The 22,417-nt window shown below is 40.6% G+C and overlaps 1 protein-coding gene across 19 annotated transcripts in view; it reads right to left on the bottom strand.

The window, feature by feature from the left end:
- Syne1 (spectrin repeat containing nuclear envelope protein 1) overlaps nucleotides 1-22,417 on the bottom strand; it is a 437,993-nt gene that overhangs the window by 165,791 nt on the left and 249,785 nt on the right. For all 19 annotated transcript variants that reach the window (XM_074072146.1, XM_074072138.1, XM_074072173.1 and 16 more), the window contains 13 exons: nucleotides 21,044-21,169; nucleotides 19,479-19,655; nucleotides 17,987-18,252; nucleotides 14,375-16,535; nucleotides 10,865-11,202; nucleotides 10,538-10,682; nucleotides 9,395-9,613; nucleotides 7,907-8,166; nucleotides 6,321-6,486; nucleotides 5,840-5,992; nucleotides 3,881-4,033; nucleotides 3,148-3,330; nucleotides 2,804-2,941 (listed from right to left, as the gene is read on the bottom strand). In XM_074072146.1, the coding sequence (XP_073928247.1) occupies nucleotides 2,804-2,941; nucleotides 3,148-3,330; nucleotides 3,881-4,033; nucleotides 5,840-5,992; nucleotides 6,321-6,486; nucleotides 7,907-8,166; nucleotides 9,395-9,613; nucleotides 10,538-10,682; nucleotides 10,865-11,202; nucleotides 14,375-16,535; nucleotides 17,987-18,252; nucleotides 19,479-19,655; nucleotides 21,044-21,169 (4,485 nt within the window). The remainder of the gene's footprint in view (nucleotides 1-2,803; nucleotides 2,942-3,147; nucleotides 3,331-3,880; nucleotides 4,034-5,839; nucleotides 5,993-6,320; nucleotides 6,487-7,906; nucleotides 8,167-9,394; nucleotides 9,614-10,537; nucleotides 10,683-10,864; nucleotides 11,203-14,374; nucleotides 16,536-17,986; nucleotides 18,253-19,478; nucleotides 19,656-21,043; nucleotides 21,170-22,417) is intronic.

The following is a 22,417-nucleotide window of genomic DNA, read 5'->3' as shown; positions in this document are numbered from 1 at the left end:
TCATGGGAAGGTTGGGAGAAGGCCCCATGGAAGAGTGACACCTGAGCTTAGGAAGAAGGATGTTAGCATCTTGACAGATGGGGAGGAAGAGAAAAAAATTCCATAGGCACTGAGGTGGGTGAGCACAGAATGTGCAGTTGGGGAGGTACGTGAAGAGGAAAAGGAAGAAACTGACGAGATATTCTTAGGTAAGACACTATTTTTAAACGTGAACTAGTCTTCCTTCTCACAATGAATGTAATATATCTAAATTATAAAACGTAGAGCTGGAAAATACTGAAAATAAGGAAGAAAACATATCATAGCTCAGAGATGACTGGAAGAGGCAACTGTTGATACATTTGGACATATTTTGAGGCAATTGAGATCATACATACACACCTATAGTTTCCCATTTTCTTTGCCACTGAGATAAGAACACATGGGTTTTCTTGCTGTGCATTCTTTTTTTTGTATAAACACAGACAGCTTTAATTCCTTATGCAGAGACAAGATGACTCCCTGAAATAACATCTACAAGCTGAGTTCTCTCCCATGCTTCTGAGCAGACAATCCTAATACCTGCCTCTTTTCCTGTGCCCTATAATGCAGTGGACTCACCCAACTGCCCAAGTCATAAAACTGGGAATTGTCCTTTGCTCCTCCCTCTTTCACCATATCCAACAGTCTACAAGATGGGGAGTTCTAGCTCATCAGTAGCTCTGGAGTTTGTCTTCTCATCTCAGTCTCCAAAAAGAGTTCTTGTCATTTTCTGCACAAATGAAGAGAATGGAAGAGGTGAAACCACCTCTTCCATTATCTTATCTCAGCAATCTGATTTCCATAGGTGGCCACATGAGCTTTCTTAAAACACAAGCTTGAACTTGTCATTTGAAAGCAGAAAAACTGTCAAAGGCTTCAGAGTGACTTTAGGATAACGCCCAAGCTCCTCATCACAAGCCTTCTCTTATCTCTCAGTTCTTATCTCTTATCTTTCTTTCTAGTCTTTCAGGGCAACAAGCAGAGCACCTTTCACCCTTACTGCTAGGATTTCGACAAGACAATGTGTTTTTGTCTAAAATACACTCCACAAGTAGAGTTCAGTGTCCCTTGGGACTCAGCCCAGTGTCACCTTTTCCTATCAGGAAGGAGCCCCTCTTTCAGCACCTTGAGCTCTTTCTCCTTGCACTTGTTACTCCATATTGTAATTGTTTCTTTTCTATCTGTCCCTTCCTTTGACTGATCAACTCATCAGTGTAAGGGTCAGGGAATATTCTCTGTATTCCAAATACTCACCAAAATTCCTGCATTGGGAAAGTACTCTCATTGTTTGTTGACTAAGTAGAGGAATGAATGAGTGCAGGAGATAGTAAAAACCTTCATGATCTATTCAAAGACTGCATGATATGATATGATAAATAACTATTTACCCAGAAATGTTATTTGACATCTAAGTTTTTTTTTAAAATTTCACTATAGCCATTAATAGCACTAGAAATATTTTCTGCAATTTGAATTATAGCCTAAGTTATGAATCCAAGAAGTATAATTGATAGGTCAGAGTAGTGACAGCTTAAATGATCATCATATATTTTTGATAACTGTCTCTCAAAAGATTTTACCAGATGACCAGAGTTGTTTGGAAGCTCTTACTTCCTTAAGTATCAGCTATTAAGAAATAGCGTTAACTTGACAATTAAAATTCTCTCTCCCTTTTTACATAAGTTTGCATTTCTCAATTTCTAGTGAGGTTGAATGTATTTCCACTGTTCACAAGTCAATTGTAACCCAAGTTTTATATGTTAATATCTGAGTATATTTTACTGCAAATGATTAGCTTTATTTAAGAAAGACATGTTGGGAGGAGTGTGAAAATCTGATTAGAGAAGGATAGAGTAGAATAATTAGGAACTGTTGAACATTCCAGGAAAGGAAAAGTGAGTGTTTGATGGAGAACCCAATTGCCTGAAACGGAAAAGGGGATTAACTTAAAAGATTCAAATATAAAGAGAATGTCTAGAATACTTAAGGATATCCATGTAGTCTAAATAAAGGTTGGTCTGTTTCATTCAAAATAACCAAGTCTACTAGACATCTACACCTAATTCAAGTGCAAATTACAAAAGGATGATATAATTTCCTGAATAACATGACCAAAAGAAAAGGAACATTTTTGTCGCATAACTTTAGAGGAAATGAAGTAATGTATCCATCATCTGATGTGGGCCATGGTCTGCTCCCAGCTGCCCCCACCTCCTGAGGAAGGCCACATGACAGCCTGGCAGGAAGGCTGAGAGGATGCATGTGCCGGGTAGGTGCCAGCTGTTTGCACATACATGAACTATGTGATCCTCGTAGACATGACATATGAATATTTTCTATCTCCCTAGCTTGTAGATGAAAAGACAGAGAATTAAGAGAGGCAAAATATTTTGCTCCAAATCACAGTCTCAAAAGGAAAAGCTTGATTTTCCTCTTAGCAGAGTGCAGCCATCATCTTTACCTACTTCTCTACACCCCTACATGGGGAAGAGTTTCTCTTGCCCCTAACTCTCAAGAAGCTGCTAAAAAGGTCCTGTAAAGCCGATTGTTTTAAGCTCTGGGAAAAGAGAGTCTAGGAAAAATAGAGGATGCTTACTTATCCACAGTCTCATGAAACCTCATGGGTAGCTACTTTCTGTGAAAGCAGAGCACTTAGCATTTAAAAAAAAATCTGCTCCCTACCATAATTTTACATCATGGTCCTCTAAATTCTGTGTCCATTTAGACAGTCAAATCAAATAGCTTTTCATTACTCTTTGAAAACTATCTTTCCTAAAGTTACCTGATGCAAAATGTATTGTTCCCGAAGTTGACTTGCAGAATTCCATACAATATTTCCATGTACCAAGACTTTAGCTTTCTCAATCCACTTCAAAATTAATTCAAGCATTTCATTGTATTCTTCTAAGTGTGATGCTGCCTGAAAAAGTCAATAAAATTCAGATGATATGAAGTAAGCATAGGTTTACATGTAAGTCTCAGGAGCACAGCATGGTATGAAATAAACTGCATCTAAGCTCCCTGCTTCACTGTCAATATCATCTTTTTATTTGTTTTCTAAAGAGAAAAGCAGCTGGTTAAAGTTTCTGCCTTAGAGCACTTTGCTTTCTGGCCTGGAAAACGTACCTGATTGAGCTTGGAGAGCCGGTTCTCAGCCTGCCTAACAGCCTGCTGGTGAAATTCAGCCAGTTTTCCTATCTTCTTGGCCAACGGCTTGGCCAGTTGGCCATTCTGTTCCGAGAAGTTTTGTACGGCTACATCTAATTCCATTAACTTTGAATTACAGCCATCTAACTCCTCTCCCAGAACCTACACGGTCATCAAAATGAAAGAGCATTAGACTATAAAAAATAAATTTCTCCAGGTTTTCTAAGATCAGAAGGATTATGTTGAAATAACTTTTGTAAAAGTCAAGTATTGTGAATAATACATTGTGTTTCTTGGGTTAGGGGGCAGGGCAGGATGTCCTGGCTCACATTTTCCTTCTGCTCTACCCAAATGGATTAGAGTCACTTAACTCATCAACAGCCCATAAACACAGAATTAACTGCCAAAAACATGTTGGAATTTACAAACTTATATTTCTACATCACTTGGTCTCTTAATAGTCTTCTCTGTTAGACACTCATGGGTGTGTATATTTACAAATGCAGTTTGGTTACAATGATAAACTAAGAAAGAGGATTTGTGCTATTACACTGACAACATGCCTGCCATTACTGTCGGGTTCAGTGAAGTCTGCTAAGAAAGTGGTTTTTGTTTGGTTTTGGTTTTCCCTATTCTATCCCCAAGTAAAACTGACTCCAGAGAAACAGGGAATTCATTCAGTAGACCCCTTGTATGTCCACTTCCTCCTTACCTTTTGATCAGTTTTAGCTTGAACCAAATTATCAGTTTTGGCTTTCAGCTTCGTTAGGATAGTTGTGAGATCTTTGGCTACCTTCTGAATCTGCCGGCTGAATTCCTGACTCATGGTTTTGCTCTGTTCAATTTCTTTTACTTTATCTTGGATCTAAATAATTGATGAGAACAGCAAAACAAACCATGATTAAAATTTGGATAATAAGAACCTCAAATGACGTTGACTTAAAGATACTTCATGTGCATGACATAGCACTGACACTATCGATATAGCTAGTTACGAGCTCCTTGGCTTCCAGGCTGCCTTCTGCCCATTGCCTTGATACTACACTACTGCTGTTGTCTAGCAAGAAAACAATCAACACATGTCCTGTGATTCATTTATTAAATATTTACAGCAGACTCATTACAGATGGCTACGCATAGCTGAATCCTGGCTTCTCCACTTACCAACCTGTGACCTTGAACACACGCTCCCTTTTCTACACCAAACAAAAAATTTTATAGTTATCTGTCAGTGATCTGTTAATGCTTTTTCTTAACTTTCCAAATACCACGCTATAGTATGCAAAGGAAGGAATGAGTTTGGGCTGAGGGCATAGTCGAGTGCTAGAGCACTTGCCTAGCATGTGTAGGGCTTTGGGTTTCCCAGCACCACCAAAATAAATAAATAAAAGAGTTAACATTTGCACATTTTTAATGGATTTGAGGTGATTTGATAGCAAGCATTTATATATTTGCCAGAATAAAATGCTGGAAAGAAGATTGTAAAGAGGACAAATATTTTTTCTACATACATGAAATGCTTTAAAAAAACTTCTTTTTAGAGAAGAAACTCACCATTACAAGAGCTCTTTTTTGGCCTATGTTATCTTGAGTGAGTGCCAAAGTGACAGGAATTCATATGAACAACTCAATAATAGTTGAGGAAAAATAAAACTTAAAATTGACTTTTTTTTAAAAGTCTGAACTAATCAAGTTGTCTCTGGCAATTGACTTTCCAATGCTGAGAAGTCAAATGGGTCAGTTAAGCATTCAGAATATAACACAGCACACAGTAGGTTAGCTCAAAACCCTGATGCAGTCAAATCGGTCAAATCGGATTTTGATGAGATTTTTATAACACTCAATGCCTTTTACATTGGAGATTACAAAAGGTGTAGCATATGTGTGAATTATATGCTTGTATTTTCTATCCCATGCACACTTTATGATCAATGTATGTCTTTTTCTTGTGTCACTTTGAATGGTTTTAACAAAACTTGAATAGCTTTAGCATACAGCTACTATGACAGTCCTAAAAAATTCATTATATGTCCATATAGATGTGGTGTGAAGCCATTTTCCCTACATGAAAGTGTGTCCTGTTTGTGAGACCTAAGACAGAAATCTCTCTCTGATCTCATCAATGGAAAGGGCAATGTATTTCTTCTATAAAAATCATTAAAAAATTTTTATTCATGGATCCACAAGGTTTTCTGCACTCTCTTTCTACCCTGGTTGGAACCAGGGTCAAACTGAAGCCCATCTTCTCACAATCTCAACCCACATCATGCATCTTGGTAACAACTTCATCACCTACTTAACCTACTTACCTTATATCTTACTGAACTGTTGAACTAAAATAACAGCTAGAAGAGTACCTGGCACATTCGAGTACTCAATAAATATCTGAACACATGAAAATATAGCTTATTTTTGTTCAATTCATTATTATAAATATGAGAGGAAGCAGAGAAATTATGCTCACTTCTATGACATTATTGCTTGTATCTATGACTATCTGATGTGTTTCTTGTCTATGAATAAGTTGTAATTTAATATTAATTGTTTTATAATGATCCATTATTTTAACTCTGCTTCCAAAAAGATCTGACTGTGAAAATCCAGAGCTCCCACAGAAGAGGACTGGCCCAGGAGAAAATAGAGAGCCACTCTTTCTTGATTGTAAGTTTACCCGATCATGAATTCTTAGGTCCAGTGCCACTTCAGCTAACTGAAGGGAGATCTCAGAAGGTAATATAGTGTAAAGACCCAAGTACTTATTCTTCTGATCTTCAGCCATCTTTTCAATGTTCTGCCGGTGATTTGTGGCTTCTGTTAGGAGGATCTGAAGAAAAGATCAAAATTAAAACTTTCTGTGAGCCTGCTAAGGCACATGATTTTTAAGAGTATAGGGACACAGGCCACCTACGGTTCATCAGTATATGACTTACACGTGGGACTGGAGAACACCATAAAAACAAAGCAATGTGAAGCATGTTATCATTTACAAGACAAACAAAAGACCCCACAAATTAATACGCAATGTCTTTTACATAATACACGCCCCCAGTTTTTAATTTACTGTTTCTTTAAACACGAGTAAGCATGCATAATTAAAATAAAGGCAATTATTTTTTACATGAGAGGGGTAAAGAACAAAGAGACTTTTGTACCTGTAGCTCTTCCAGCTGAGCGTCTACTTCCATTGTTGGGTTCCCTAAATACTCCTTCGTCTCTTGCAGCCAGGCTTTCACAGAGTTGATCTGAGACTCTACCACTTCCCGCTCCTGCAGCTCTTGCTTTATTGCCTTTCCATAGTTCTTCACTTTCTCCTGCATGCTTCAAGACATTATAGGGAGAAAGCAGAAGTGGATTTGGAGTAAGAGGAACCCTGTCCGCCACACATGTAAAACAGTAAAGACGCTTCTCCCAAACTGTCAGATGTTTAGTAACACTAAGGCGAGGTTCAAGTACAACAGAAGAATACTCGTGATTTCGAGTGCACAACCTATCCCTGGAAAATGGAGTTGATTTTCTTCTAAGTCACTAAATTTCAAATAAATGGCATTAATTTTCTTATCTAAAGCACACAAAAATTGTTGGATTCTTTACTTCTTCTTTGGACATCTGCTCAGATGTACAAAAAACAGTATTTAAAAGTTCTATGTAGTCAGGCAGCAGTGGTTCACACCTGTAATCCTAGTTACTCTGGAGGCAGAGATCAGGAGGATTGTGGTTCAAGGCCAGCCCAGGCAAATAGTTCTGAGGCCCTATCTTGAAAATAGCCAACACAAAAAAGAGCTGGTGGAGTGGCTCAAGTGGTAGGGTGCCTGCCTAGCAAGCATGAGGCCCTGAATTCAAACCCCAGAACTGCCAAAAAAAAAAAGTAAACCAACCTTTAAAGAAAAAAAAAAAAACAAGCTTTGAGCATTTTACCACTATTAATGTTGAAAATATCCAAATTTCAATTCTCTATTTGAATTAATGCAAATCTGATAAAAAGAAAAGTTTTCAATAAGTGGTATCAGATTAACCAGACACATCAATAAGGTGAATGTAGAATTTATTTAGGTTAATATTAGTTAATATAAGAATCAAATTGCCTAATGACATTTCTCTGGCAAAGAAGTGAATCAAGACTAACGTTCTCCTACATTCACTACCAATAGATGGCTTTCAGTTCCTATCTCCATGTCACAATACACAGCCAATGAGTTATAGCACTTTCTCAAACATTAAGTTCTAAATAGCGCTCAATTGTTTACCTTTCAAGATTCATTTCTCTCTGATTGCCCAAAGAGTTTCCCGAAGGTGAATTCCCCGAAGGTGACACATGTCCTTCTAAGCTTTCTTACATGTCGTTCCCACCTCAGCGCCCAGCTCAAGCCCATTGAGCCTCAGTCTCAGAGGAAATGCGTGCTTTGCCCACTCTCCTACATTAATGGCCGCTGCTTTGTGCTTTCTGAGCACACGTGTCCAAAGCCTGCAGTCCTCAAATGGCTCCTGCATCATCTCCCTCCGCTGTGAGACTACATGCAGGTAGATATGGCCTGTGGTCAGTTCCCTGTGCATGTCTAAGAGCTACCTGGTAATATTTGTCAGACTCATGCCGGAAGAGTTAAGAAAAACCGAGAAACAGATGGGAACAAAGCTCTACATTTTGAAGGTAGCCCAGTGGAGCTCCCCCATTCCCAAGCACCCAGTTGTCTCTGGGTCAAGGCCAAGTTTGGTAGCAGAAAATGACAGCAGCTATGCTTACCTGAGGCAGCGGTCCTGCACTGCAGAGATTTCCTGCAGGATGGGTGGCTCTTCCCCAGGTCCTGGGCTAGCTCTGTCCTGCAGTATCCCTCGTACTTGCTGCTGTAGTGTGCCCAAGGCCAGCTGCTGCTGCTCCAGCTCCAGCACGCACACCTCGTGGCGTTCCAGAAGGGCCAAGAGCTCTGCCTTTGAGGCTTTCTCCACGAAGCTCTCGGGTAATTTAGCTTGCAACTCATCCATCATTTCAGTGGCTTTTTTGACCTAATGACAAATGTATATGTTATAAAGCTTGAGAACAAACTGAGAAAAAAAATAAGGCCATTCTGACAAATGCCACATTTGATACCAGTGCACCCCATTAAAGATGGTGTAAATTCTAAACTTCAAGACACGAAAACTGCTGATTAAATACAAACATTGCACCACGAAAGGAGAAGTGACATGTCATCGTCATCCTGGGCAGTGGCTCCTCACGGGAGTCCTGTTGCCTCAGAGTACACCTGCAGTATTTGGAGACATTTTGTTTTTTACAACTGTAGCATCTGTGATTATTGGCCAAGGGTGCTCGAAAACATCTACTAACACATGCAGGACAGCCCCTATTACCCAGAAATATTCTGCTCCACATGTCAGCAGTGTCAGAATCCTGGCTTTTGACAAACCAGTCTTAGCTTCCAGTGATTAGATGTAAGACACCATAACTAATATAGCTGCTGTTTCCATATAATTTACAGTGCAAGAAATGTGTTTAATATCCAAAAAAACTAAAACTGGAGAATTCTCCATGACATGAAATGAAAGTCTACCCTCTAGCCCTGGGTTTCTTTCTTTCCTTCTTTCCCTCCCTCCCTCCTTTCCTTTATTTGATTTTTGAGACTATATAGTCCAGTCTGATCTTGACCTCACAATCATCCTGCCTCTATTTCCCACGCATTGGGATTACAGGCATGTGCCACCATGACTGGCTTCATTCTGGGTTTAAAGTTTTACTCTCAAAATCTTATCAGGACAATTAGACACTATGTATAACATAGAAAAGTTTTTTTTAAGTTAAACAAACTATTCTTTTCAATGTTTAAGTTAATATGAATGTGTACCTTTTAGTCATAAAGAAGATGTAGTTAAAACATTGGCCACTACTTAAAAGATGGTAGAGACTACAGGATCTGGGAAATGAGTTAACTTGACAGAGAAAAATAATTTTGTATTTTTTCAAGACTAGATAAGAAAGCAAAGGGGGTCTAAACTGGCTTGTCTGTCTTTCAAAATTTGGTTGCTGGGTTTTCCAGTTGAAATAATTTGACCCTGACTTGATACTAAATCACACATTGAACTTTGTATGTTGTTTCATAATTTAGTTTTCATAACACTGAAAGAGATGAAAAGGTTTCCGTAAGGCCAATTTCCAAAAGGAGCAAAATAGTTTTACAAAATATATTGCAATCAGTGAGAAAAACAGTAACTTGCGCCCATCTGTTGTAGACATTACCTTATTGTTCAAGCCTTTCCACTCATCCACTGCATCTTCCAGTATCTTCTCCTGGTCCTGGGCCACAGCACGGAGACATGTCCAGCGCTGCCAGACAGTGGTCATGGACCTGCTGAGGGTCGCTTTGCTTGCGTCGTTTCCAGTTTTGTCCAGTTGTGAAGCCTTTTCCTCTAGAGCCACAATTTTCTCATGGGAAGAGTCAACTACTGACACTAAAGCCTGGGTTGGAGGGAGAAGAGAGGTGATTGGGGGGGAGATTTATTTTTAAAAATTCTTATGGGTTTGGGTTTTGCCCCAAATGACCTGCAAATGTAAATGTTTATAGATAAACTTCTTTCCCTCTTGTTACTTTTCACTTATTTTTTAGCTGAATTTTGGGCTGGATTTTTTTTATAGTAAGGTGAATTAATTGAGTAGAAACAAATGCTTATTTGCTACTAGAGATGACATTTTTTCTATTTTTAAAAAGTGGCAAATATAAAAGCAAATTGAATTTGATATTTCAAATGTCACAGTCTTGCTTTTGTTGCCATGTGAGATCAGAGACTCAAACTATTAATTTTTGAATTTTATTTGAATGAATCTAAGTTATCAACTGAAAAGTATTTACTGACACTTATCAAAAGCAAATTCTTTGGAATCTCTCTCTCTCTCTCTCTCTCTCCCCCTCCCTCTCCTCCTCTCTCCCTCCCTTTCTCTTTCTCTCTGTCTTTGCAGTACTAGGGTTTGAACTCAAGGGCTTCACTATACCACATGAGCCATACACCACTCCTTTTGCTTTTAGGGTCTCATGTTTTTGCCCATTGTGAACTGGGTCTGAAATTCTCCTGTGCTTGCCTCCTAAGTGGCTGGGATTACAGAACTTCACCATCACCCCTGTGTTTGGAAAGTCTTTTTTTTGTTGTTTGTTTTTAGCCATAGCTACGCATTTCCCATGAGAATCTAAAAAGGTGGCAGCATCTAATTAATTTTAAGCTTCTCCAAAATGTGGCTGGTTATATCTGTCATATTTGAGGAGCCCAGGTGGAAATGAAATTGCAAATGAAGATTTAATGATCTGTTTCCAGAGCCACCATGTCACAAAGACCCATTATAGCAATAATCAAAGGCTATTTGGAAAAAACAAACACCAATCAAACTGACCTTGTGCTCTGACAGTTTTTCTTCTGCTTCGTGACTAGAAGAAGTCTTCAACAAAGAAAACTCAGACAATTTCTTTTCTGCCTCATTCATCAATTCAATAACCTCTTCTCTTGCCTTTTGATAATCTTGCCATTGAATAGTGCACCTTGAAAGATTCCAACAGAAATCAGTAAGCAACACTAGGTCAGGCATTCCACTGTAAATATCTCTAACAATACTTAAGAGAGAAGAGTGAATTTACACGCTAATATATTCCCTCTGTGTGTTACTATTTTCTGTGTGAAATTCATTTTGCTGAAATATAAAGCATAAAACTCCTCTAAATACCTCTGCAGGAGGTCTGACTGGGCATGGGAGTCCTGAATGATCCTCTGGCCCCTCTCCTCCAGTGAGGCCATTTTCTGTGCAAGCTCTTCTTTCCCAGTTGACTTGATGAGTGGGTCCAGTTTGGCCACCAGGCCTTGGAGCTCCTCCAGTTTACTGTGGAGTTGACACTCTGTACTGAAAAACTCCATGTGACTTTTGAGATTTTCCTCTGCGCTCTCCACATCCAGCCCATTGCCTGCCAGCTGTAACATTTCTTGGGCATCCTCAAGCCAGTCATTAGCTGCCTGGTATACTTGATAATACCGTTGACACTGACCATATATTTCTGTCAAGGTAGCCTGAAAGACAGAGATTGCAAATATAACCAATTCCCAAGCACCATATGCTCACAGGAAATAGTTTTATCTTTCTAGTTGTTTTCTAGTCCTTGGTCCCATGGGCATAGATATACAAGTGAATTGATAAATTGGTGAAACATTTTTGTTCTGCTCGTCTTGTTATTTCATTAGAGTTAAAATAAATGATATATAAGGACAGAAACAGACTAGAAATCTATGTTGCCATCTTGACTAGTTTTATAACTCTCTTTCTATAGGAAAAAATACAATGGCTAGGAGAATATAGTGGCTAAATATTTAGGAAGGTACAGTGAGACCTCAGTTGGTTAAAAGTAAAACAGCACCCAAGTTCCAAATTAGCATTCATCAGACCAAATAGCAGTTTCTGGAAATGAAAGGGTTGCCTGTGAGTCTTAAGTAGAGATTAAAATAGAAAAGCATAAACCTGACTGCTGTGCCCTTCAAATAGAGAAGGAAAGAAAACACTGTGACTAGACATCAGTCAACGGACAACATGAGCCATACTGCATCAGCACAGATTCAGAGGAGTGGTAGTGAAGGTGCCAGGAGGAGTCACTGAATAAAGACAGGCTAGGATGGCAGAGCAAAGAATTGTGTTGGAGTTTAAAATATCCTGGGACATGACCTGCAGTCATGTGAGCCAAAAAAAAAAAAAAAACCCAGTAAGACAAGGTGACAGAGTAGAGACATCTAAATAGATTTAGGATTTGGGTCCAGTCTGTAATCTTAGCTATCAGAGAGATTAAGATCTAGGACAGCCTAGGCATAAAAGTTCATGAAACCCCATCTCAACCAGTGGTTGGACACAGTGGCACTTCTGTAATCCCAGCTACACAAGGAAGTACAAATAGGAAAAGCAAGGGTCCAAGTGGCCCAGGCATAAAGTAAGACTCTATCTCAAAAATAACCAAGGCCAAAAGGGTTAGGGGCTTGGCCAAAGTGGTAGAGCACCTGCCTAGCAAGTATGAGGCCTTGAGTTTAACCCCAGTATTGAAAAAAAAGTTAAAAAAAAAATCACCAAGTCAAAAGAAGAAATCTCACATGACTGATGCTTTTCAAGAACAGAAATGTCATTTTTCCCTTCCCCCCTGGGCCTGTCACTATTTACTTCTGTAACCATGAAAACAGTTAAAAATATTAACAGTGGTTTTGAATTAACATGAAAAGGCAAAAACATACTAAATAAACTTGAATTTAAGAAGTCATAATTTTCCACATGATGTTTATTAAGATTTCATTTGAATAATAAGTGCAGGCTTTACGATTTAAAGTATTTGTCTTGCCATATGTGGAAAATAAAGGGAATGAGGACTGAGATTTATGAAGGGCTGTCTCCCATCAACCCTGTGCTGAGAAGACAGCCTTTGAGAGTGGTGTCAGTATTCCTCCCCCACAGAGAGAAACCCGACACTTAAAGGATGCCAGTTCTTTGCCAAAGATCAAGGTAGCTGTGACCAAAATCCAGATGTTGCTCCAAGCCTGCAGCTTTTTCCCAGTCTTTCCTGGGGAAAGTCAGCTTTACCTAAATGACTGGTAGAAATCTAGCATCACAGGGACGAAGAATCACGGGCGGGAGAAATGTGGGCCCAGGGAGTAAAGGAAGGGATCCTCTGGGTGCTATTACACTCTTCTTATTTTGAATGCAAGTGCAAGGCCCAGGGAAAGCCACAGGTGGAGGGCGATCTGGGAAGTCCTACACATGCTCCCGCTTCTGTTTGTTGTCCGCAAGTGCAGTCATCAATGAATATTCTAGTCTTGCTTCTGCTGCGCTGCGGGAAAGCCAGGGAAGAGAGGCAAGTAACTCCTTCCTGAAGAAGGGGAAACCCCACAAAAGAACAGCCTTGGCATTGGGGTTGGGGTTACGATATTCATCTGCCTTCCTCTGTGTACAGACTCTCCCTCAAGTGTGATCTTAAAAATGCCAGGTTTGATACTCTTTAAAAACGGTGTCATAATTGAGGCATCATAATTATCATCAATATACTATTTCATTAATTATTTTATCAATATACTAATGGAGTCATTTCTCAGTCTCTGCATGAGATTAGTTCTAGGACCCAAAATTCCTTTAAAAAGATGCTCAGTCCCTTCTATAAAATGGTGTGGTATTTGCATGCAACCTCTGCACATTCTCCCATAGACTTTGTTTATTTTTGGCACTACTGGTGGTTTGAACTCGGGGCTTTTGCACTTGCCAGGCAGGTAGGTGCTCTACCACTTGAGCACACCTCCAGTCTTCTTTTGCTCTGGTTCTTTTGGAGATGGGTCTTGCTTTTTGCCCAAGCCAGCCTTGACCATGATCCTTTATTTATGCTTCCCTCTGTAGCCCGGATGACAGTCATGCACCATCATGCCAAGCTATGGGTTGAGATGGGGGTACTGTGAGCTTTTTAACCTGGGCTGGCCTGGAGCTGTGATCCTCCCCATCTCAGCTTCCCAAATAGCTAGAATTATAGATATGAGCCACTGTGTCACTGGCTTCTCCCATACACCAAATCATTTCTAGATCTCTTATAGTATGTACGATTATACACCTGGTACATAAGCAGTTATTATTATATTGTACTGTTCAGTGAAAAAATGATAAAGAAAAAAGCCTATACACATTCAGAATTTTAAAAAGCATTTTCTGAAATTGGTTGAATGTATTATGAGTTGTACTATTAACATTATTTATTATTTCTCCGAAAGGCCTCTCTCTACAACAAAATTAGAAATAAGGGCAAAATAGTTCCTGCTGGGTATTGAGGGGGTGGGGGGGAGAGGGAGGGGGTGGAGTGGGTGGTAAGGGAGGGGGTGGGGGCGGGGGGAGAAATGACCCAAGCCTTGTATGCACATATGAATAATAAAAGAAAAAAAAAGAGATAACTGAGGTTTTACACTGACATCAGCAAAGTGTAGGCAACATGGAAACCACATGAAATGAATAAAAATGTCCTCTGAAGTACTGTGGAAAATGATTGTAGGTCGTTTCAAACAAGAAATGCCTTGATATCTTGGCTGCCTGGCAAGTGCAAAGCCCTGAATTCAAAACCCAGTGCTATCAGAAAAGAAATCAGGAAAAAGAAATACTTAAGTAAGCAACTCTAACCAGCCAACCAACCAAAGGCAGACTTCTCAGTGTGTGGGTAAGCTGAGTCCTCGCACCCACCTGCCGGCTGCGTAAGGCTTCCTGGACATCCCCGTCCAGCTCCGAGAGCTCCGCCAGCGTGTGTTCCAAGTCAGCGGAGATCAGCTCCTTGGCTCTCGTGAACTTCTCCTTCTCCCTGTGACTCAGGGCGCTCATGATTCTCAGGCTGGACTGCACCTCCTCCTGGTGCATCTGGATCTTCCTGATCTCCTCTTGGATGTCCTGAAGGCTGAGGTCCAGGCACACCGGGCCACTGAGCTCAGCCTTCACCCTCCGCAGCCAGTCCAGGGAGCGGCTCATTTCTGTCTGGAAGTCTATGCTCTGCACCATTCGACTCTCACACTCTGCCACGGTCTCGCCAATGCCAGAGGTCAACTGCTTTAGCTCTTCCTGCCAGGCCTGGACCTGACACCGGGCTTTCTCATAAGCCATGGGATCAAGGTGTGGGGAGAGATCCTCCAGGTGCACGGCCACTCTTTTAAGCAAAATCCCTGAGTCCTGCAGACTTCCTGCCAGGGAGTGATAGATTTTGAGCTTGTCCTCTGCAGGTAATGTTTGCTCGTTCACTTTGGTCTGCTCTGTTTTCACGGCCTCCAGCTGTCTCTCTAGCTGCTGGCACATCTTTGCATGCTCTTGGTACCCACTTGTGACATCTTCTAAGGAGTTTGCCCTCTGTTCTGCTTGTCGCTTCAACCTGTGATACGAGGTGACTAGGTGCAGCATCCTGTCTGGTTGCCAAGGCTGACCAGTGCTGCGGAAACTTTCTTTCTTCTGGTTCAGCTCATCCACTGCTTCCCCGAGGCCCACCACCTCCCCCAGAAGGGCTCTGCAGCTCTCTTGAAGAGACAGGCTCTCTTCAATGACCAGGTCGCTAGGCACTGTCCTCATCTTCAAAAACTGATCTTCGAGGTCATTCAGAGATTGTGTTGTCAATTCGATCAAAGAAGCATATTCTTTCCGAGCAAGAATTGCTTCTTGGACTTTATAGAACTTGTCTTTAGCCAAGGCAACAATGACATTGAATTGTTGGGGCAGTGCATTTAGCTTTTCACTGAGGTAGGAATGATCGACCTCGTTCAGTGATGGTAGCATGGCCTGCCCAGTTCTCTGCAGGGTGAGTAGAAGGTTTTCATACTCGGGAGATTGCTCGAGGATGAGCTGGTATTTCTCCAGTTGGGTGTGAAGCTCGGTACTGTCGTTCATGAGGGTGATTTCAGGAAATGTCACAATATCTGCTTGTTTGAGCCAATGACAAGCTTTATCAAAATCTTCTGTAAAATGCCTTCTAGACACCAAATTCTTCTCTAGCTCTTGTAACCGATGACTACACTTTTGCAAAACAGAGTCATAGATGGTCTGCAACTCCTGAAGTCTCCCCAGCACCTCACCCTTTTCCTGCTCTGTGACTCCCTTCATTAACTCGCGACCCTGCACCCAAAGTCCAGTGATTTCACTCTGGTACGTCTTGAGGCTGGCTTGGGCACTCCTGCACGTTTTCACTTGCTTGCTCACATCGTCTGGAAGCAGACAGATGTGCTCACGGAACGTGATCTTCCGCTCATGTTGCTGGATTTGGCTGGTCGCCTGGAACACTGCCATGAGAAACTGGGTTTTCTCGGATAGGGCCTTGTTAAAGTACTTTCTTCTCTGGCCCACTAAGTCACTGAGACAATTCACATGCCTCTGTGCATCCGAGAGTGCCTTCTGGACCAACTTCCGCTCGTTGAGGCCGAGATCAGTCATCACCCTGTCGGCGTCCTTTATGAGGGATTTCAGGAGCATCTGTTTAGCCTCTAGCTCACTGCAGATGGCCAGGTGATCCATGAGCAGGTTCTGAGCCATGTCAGGAGGGGGGCTCTGCTTAAGTGCCTCTGCAATGTTGGGTTGTCGCTCTTCTGCCCACTCCATCAGCTCCTGAAATCTGGACTGCACCACATTTAACTCCTCCAAGTTGGTGATTGACACTTGGATTTTCCTTTTAACAAGGTCTTCAAGCTGGAACCAGCGTTGCTCAAAATGACTGGTCTGTTCTTTGACTAATTCTTTGTCATCTAAACTCAGATGTTCTATCATTTTCTGCTTTTGATCTTTCAGATCCTCGATGGCATACTTTCTCTCCTGCAATGCCAGCGCCAACTTTTTCAGAGCTTCCAAGTGGACAGCTGTACTCTCTGCATCGGATCTGTAGATATATTGAAAGACATAGGAACAAATGAGCACCTATCATGATAAATTACATCTCACCATTTTCCTTCAGTGGATGCTGTTTGCTATATCATCGTGACTAGGTCAATTCATGACTTACTGATAGAGGTGCGGTAATTAGAAAGGAAGACGAGCCTCATCTATTTCTATATCAGAAGTTACATCAAAGCATGTTGCCTCAGGACTTCTGTGCCTAACGCTGCCCTTCAGTCACACCTGACCTGCTCCTATCGTCCTCTATCAACCTGTAGAATCTGCATGGTAACAGGGTCCCTAGATAATCTGTGTAATCTTAAACACTGAGAAGTGCTGATGTACTGCATTACTGAAATAGCCCTGAACAAAATTAACAGATCCCAAAATGCAGCAACAACCTGCAAGGGATAACTGATGGCTTGAAGAACTACTCAGGGTGTATTTGGTTATTGTGCACAATTGTATACTTGGGTATTAAAAATCTTTGAAAAATAAGTGTGTGATGCAAAGAATTTCCACTCTTTCGACTAGAACACACACACGAGAGAAAGTAGAATTCTACAGTCTGTCTTTCATATATAAATGATCAGTTCTGGAGTGTGAGAAGCAGAATTGGAAGGCAATTTGATGAGTTCTGTCTGTGACACATTAGATTTGAGGTGCCTATTGGCCTGCTCTAAGCCAGAAATATGATTTTTTTTCTAATATCAACTGGATTTAATACAAAACTAGCAAAGTGCTTAACATCTCAGGAAAGTAAACAAATCAGAAGATTGTAATAAAAACAGACTCAAAAGCCACACTGTGATTTAAGTACATTTAAAACAGTGTCGGCGGGTTTAATTGCAGCTAGTTAACACATACAGCACAAGGAAGATTTAATAATTATAGTTTTAAATGCATGGAAGGATTTTTCCTATGATGATTCAGTGTGGATGGATATGTGGGAGGATGCTTATTTTTCAAAGAAAAGTAGTTAAAAGGGGTTCGTTCACTGCAAAGTCTCAAAGGGCACAAATATTAGAATCTGAATTTTTCACTGATTCTTAGGATATGATCAAAGTTGATTGGATTACAGAGAATGTCTCACTTTACAGACTTGATAAGAAACCCCTGGAGCACATAGGTTCACGAAGATCTACTCCACAAATTCATGGATGGTAGCCCCTAATTGGTAATTAAACAAAGCTAGAAATACTCTTGGAATATCCCTTAAGATCACAGAGCAAAACAGCTGTCTTCAAACATTTCTCTTTTGCCCACTGGAAATTAATATCAATCTAGGAAGCCCATGGGCCCATATCTGACAATATTTGGTTCTTAATAATGTTTTGCCAATGTTGGTAATGGTAGACAGTGATGTTAAAAATATGAAGAGATTTTTAAATTTTTATAGAAATTAAGAAATTTGTGGATTAGCCTGACAGTGATTCACTGAAGAATTTCTGCTACCTGGCCAAGCTATCCCATTCTGTAGTAAAGGTGTCTAAGAAGGCCTCGACGACATTCATCCGGTGATGGTAGTCGCTTGTTCTCTGAAGACCCTCTTCTCTTTGCAGGCACAGCTTGTCTGACTGAAGGCACAGGTCCAGCCACTGCTCATTGAGGTGGCTGATTTCCTTGTGCTCAGGTGACTCCTGCCTTCTCGTTAACTTATTCACCTTTTCTACGATGCTGCTCACTGATGACTGCTTGCACTTCAGTTGCTTCACAAAATCCTAAGGACAGCCACAAAAAATAGGTAATGTGTGATGAGCACTCCCAAATAAACAGAGCAAAACACAAGATACAGTACCTCTTATAGCTGGAAGTTCCTTAATATGAAAAAATGAAAGAGAAAATCTAAAAGTTGCCATACCTCTCTATGAACATAAATTTCCAAGTGTTTAACACTCAGACTAATTCTAGTTTTCTTTCATTTTGTTAGCTTGAGAATTACAAAGAAAAAACTAAAAGTATCTTTCATTGAATTGAGGGCCCTTAGTCTTTAAAAGTATTTAGAGTTCATATTTTTGTGAAAAGAAGAAATCTAATTTATATTGTCCCTTATTCTTTATTCTGTACCTGCAAACAGTATTCTAGTAGAATATGGCTCATTGTAAGAGAAGAAAAATGAATCTCAACTCTTCTAATTAAGTGAATATACTTATGATAAGTTTTGACCATACTTTAAATGGCTTTCCTTTGTGTGTGTGGTACTGGAGATTGAACCTGGGGCCTTGTGCACACTAGGCAGACACTTTACCACTGACTTCCAGCCCTACCTCTGGCATACTTTAAATTATATATAATATAAATCACATTTCTATTATAGTCTTTAATTCTGTATTAACTAATTTAATATGTAACTGATAGGCTTCTATTTCTATAACTTTAGTGGTATGGTAAGGAAAATATGAACATGAATGAATGATGTTTGCTTAGCAGTACAGAGTGAATGTTCTCTGATAAAAAAAAAAGGCCATGTGCCTCTCCAAGCACACATGTGGCTGTTGATTTTATTCTTTCTCCCTCCCTCCCTCCTTGCATCCCTCCCTATTTCTCTCTTTCTTTCTTTTTTCCTCTCTCCCTTCCTCCCTACCCTTTCTCCTTCCTTCTCTCTTTTTTTCCCCCTCCCTCCCTTCACTTCTTTCTTTCCTTTTTTCTCTTGTGACAGGGTCTCAGTACGTCCAGGCTGGAACTCTTGGACTCAAGAGATCCTCCCACCTCAGCCTCCTGAGTGACCACATGTGCACACTATGGTGCCCAGCTTATGAAGGTTTACTACCAGATCTGCCTTTCCCTGACACCAAAGGTGGGCTTTTCAGGTTTTCTCTTATCTATCCCTTAAATACCTGTACTGATGCCTAAGGATTGCCAGGATCAGGTGTATCAAAGTGAACACACTTCATCTTTTCTCCTGTCCTGGTCTCTTTGACCACCCTGAAGACAAAGCAATTCCCACCTTTACTTGGGAAACCATGGTCTGGGCAATATTTAAGTCCAGTTCCGAGTGCCTCCTCTTCATGTTCTGTAACTGCTCATCAGCATCCTGGAGATAAATCCACAACTCAGCCTTCAGTTGCTTGATCTCCTCCCAGCCCTGAGTTAAATTCTGAGCGTGGGCCAGCCTTTGCTCAATCTCGAGAAAACACAGTGGTAGATGTTAGTAGCCATAGGCAGAGATGTGACTCTTCAACAGGTCCATGGGCACAGACAGACAGACAGACAGACAGACACACACACACACACACACACACACACACACACACACGTAGATAAGTCCAAAACAGCACTTCTTTATTGCTTCAGGAAAACCAGGTCTTCCTTTAGATTTAGAATTTCCAAAGAATTTAAGTGTCTAAGAGTTATGCCATATGATTTTAATTAGTGTTGTGAAGCTCCAAGAAATTTTAGCAATTTATTAGATTACAGGCTGATCTAATAGTGTTTCAGACAGAGCCTTTTCTTTCAGCAGCACATTTGTTTGACTCATGGGTTTGGTGTTGAAGTTATTAAAGAAGAGTTATTTATTATCTATGGCAAGTCTGTCTTTCCATCTTATAAAATGCTGAGTTATTAATATTTTGTATATAACTTTAGATCTCCTTATTTCTGAAACTATAACATTTTAATAAACCATTCCTATAAACTATTTGGGTTAAATTATCTTTCATAAGGATTTAAAAACAAATTAATTTTAATAAATAAAAGAGGAAACATTTCTTATTTTAATACTATTTTCTTTGGGTCATTTTACTATTTTGTGAATATTCAATTAATTAAATATAGAAACCAAGTCTGATTTTTCTTCTAAACCTGAGTGAGTTATATTAAAGTGGTGAAGGCTGTGGTAGCAGTAGCTGTGAGCACAGGGTCCTGTGCTGCCTTCTGTCTGCTGTGGTCAGTTTTTTTTCTTTCTTTCTTCTTCTGTTTTTGAGACAGGATCTCACTATGTTGCCCAGGCTAGTCTTGAACTTGTGCCCTTTCTTCCTCAATCTCCCAAGTGCTGGGATTTCAGGTGTATGCCACTGCCAGGCTTGAAGTCAGGTTCTGATAACTTATCAATACTTCCCAGCTTCAGAATCCTTCTCAACTCAGTGCTTGACAGCTATTATCAACAAAGGAGAAGGACTGTGACAGATGGCAGGCTCTCTGACATCCCAGGTGTAAAAGGGCAAGGTCAAAAGTCCATCATATTAATTATTACTTTAAAAAATTAAATAGAAGAAAAGAAAAAAGGCATGGGAAAACAGGAAGAGAGAGAGAATGGCAATTAAGAAGTGAAGAAGATGAAGGTGCTAATAAGTAGAGGTGGAATGGGATTCAGTTGCAAGTCGCTGTCATCAGTAACAGCATACTTACATTTCTATGACTTGGATGAAATTAAATATACATTGATTGTGTACCAATAGGAATGTTATAGCAAGAATGACCCAAGAGATACTTTCTTTAAACCTCACTTGTATCATTTGAGGAAGAGAACATATTAGACAATTTGATGTGATTTTATTGTTATTATTACTTTACCATTTGCTCTGTTTGCTGAATGTCTTTTGCTGTGTTTTTCACTGAAGAGTTTGACAAGTCACACATGGAACACAGGAGATCCAAGTAGGTTCTTGCCTGCTCTTGCAAAGCTCTGAAGTGTTTGACCTGAGAAAAGGCAATTGTCAGAGTGAAACAGATGAATTTACTGTTTAGGTGGGAAACATGGGTGCCATTGGTAATATTTTGTTGACATTTCAAAAATGATCTTGCTATGTTCAGTGTTCTTGCCACTGTTATGATGGATGCTAGTGGCTCACGGGCTTCCTTTCTATGTGGGAAGTTCAATGTCTGTTCTTCCCTTTCCACAAGCCCAAGAAGCAAGCAGGCTTCTTCACAGAAACACAGAGGAATGCATTTCTTTGCAATGTTTAGAGTCTAGGGAAGCAGTGGTTTTGACACCAGGAATAAAGCAGTCCACATGCCACAACCCTTGCTTTCATGGAACCTACATTCTTACGAGAGTGACAGGTAATATATAAACAAATACGCACTGCAGTGTTTGGTGGGCTGAATACCAGGTGGAAAAGGAAAGGTGGTCAGGGAACAGAATGGAAGGAAGAAGTGTTGCTGCCACTCTAGGAGGGTATCCCTAGAACTCTAGGCATAGACCTAAATGCAGCAAGGGAACAAGTCATGGCATGGGGTAAGAACATTCCATTCCATTGCAAAGCCCTGAGGCTGCAGCAGGTGAGCAGGTAGGAACAGAGGTAAAGGAGGTAGGCAGGGACCGTTAAAGGGGAGCTAACCGTATATCCCAGTTCACAGGGTTTATGCCCCTGGCCTAGAGTTCTCAACCTCAAACTAGTGACAGTTGAGGCCAAATACGTCTTTGTGGTGGGACTTCTCCTGTTCCTTGTCTAGGGGGATCAGCAAAATTCTAGGTTTTATTTGCTAAATGGCAGCAACATCCCTATCACTCTCAATGGTGGCACCAAAAATGCACCCACTCATTGCTAACTGTGCCCTGGGTGAGGGGACTCACTATGGTTGCCCACTCAAGAGCCACTTCTGTAATCCCATTGGATTAAGAGGAGTGGATTCTGTTATCAAAAAGATTCCTTTTGTGGACAACAAACTGCATAACCAGACTATTCGCAGGCTATGGAATGAAAAGAGGAATGTACTCTCAGTGTGCTGAGAAGACACTGAGAGAATCATGACCTGCCCCAGGCCTCAGGTCACAAGGTAGGGAGAATGTCTATAGGAGGTGCACACAGCAATGCGACCAGTGAGCGAGCTGTGATCAGTACAGACGAGTTTCCCATTAAGTCAGAACAGCACCTTTTTTGTTCAGTTACCACCTGCCTAGATTTTACTTTACTTTTAGTTAGGATCATCAACCACTAACTAACC

This window comes from Castor canadensis, chromosome 1 (genome assembly GCF_047511655.1).
Source record: "Castor canadensis chromosome 1, mCasCan1.hap1v2, whole genome shotgun sequence".
NCBI lineage: Eukaryota > Metazoa > Chordata > Mammalia > Rodentia > Castoridae > Castor > Castor canadensis.
The sequence above is the reverse complement of the archived record's forward strand: the minus strand, read 5'-3'. Positions and strand labels throughout refer to the sequence as shown.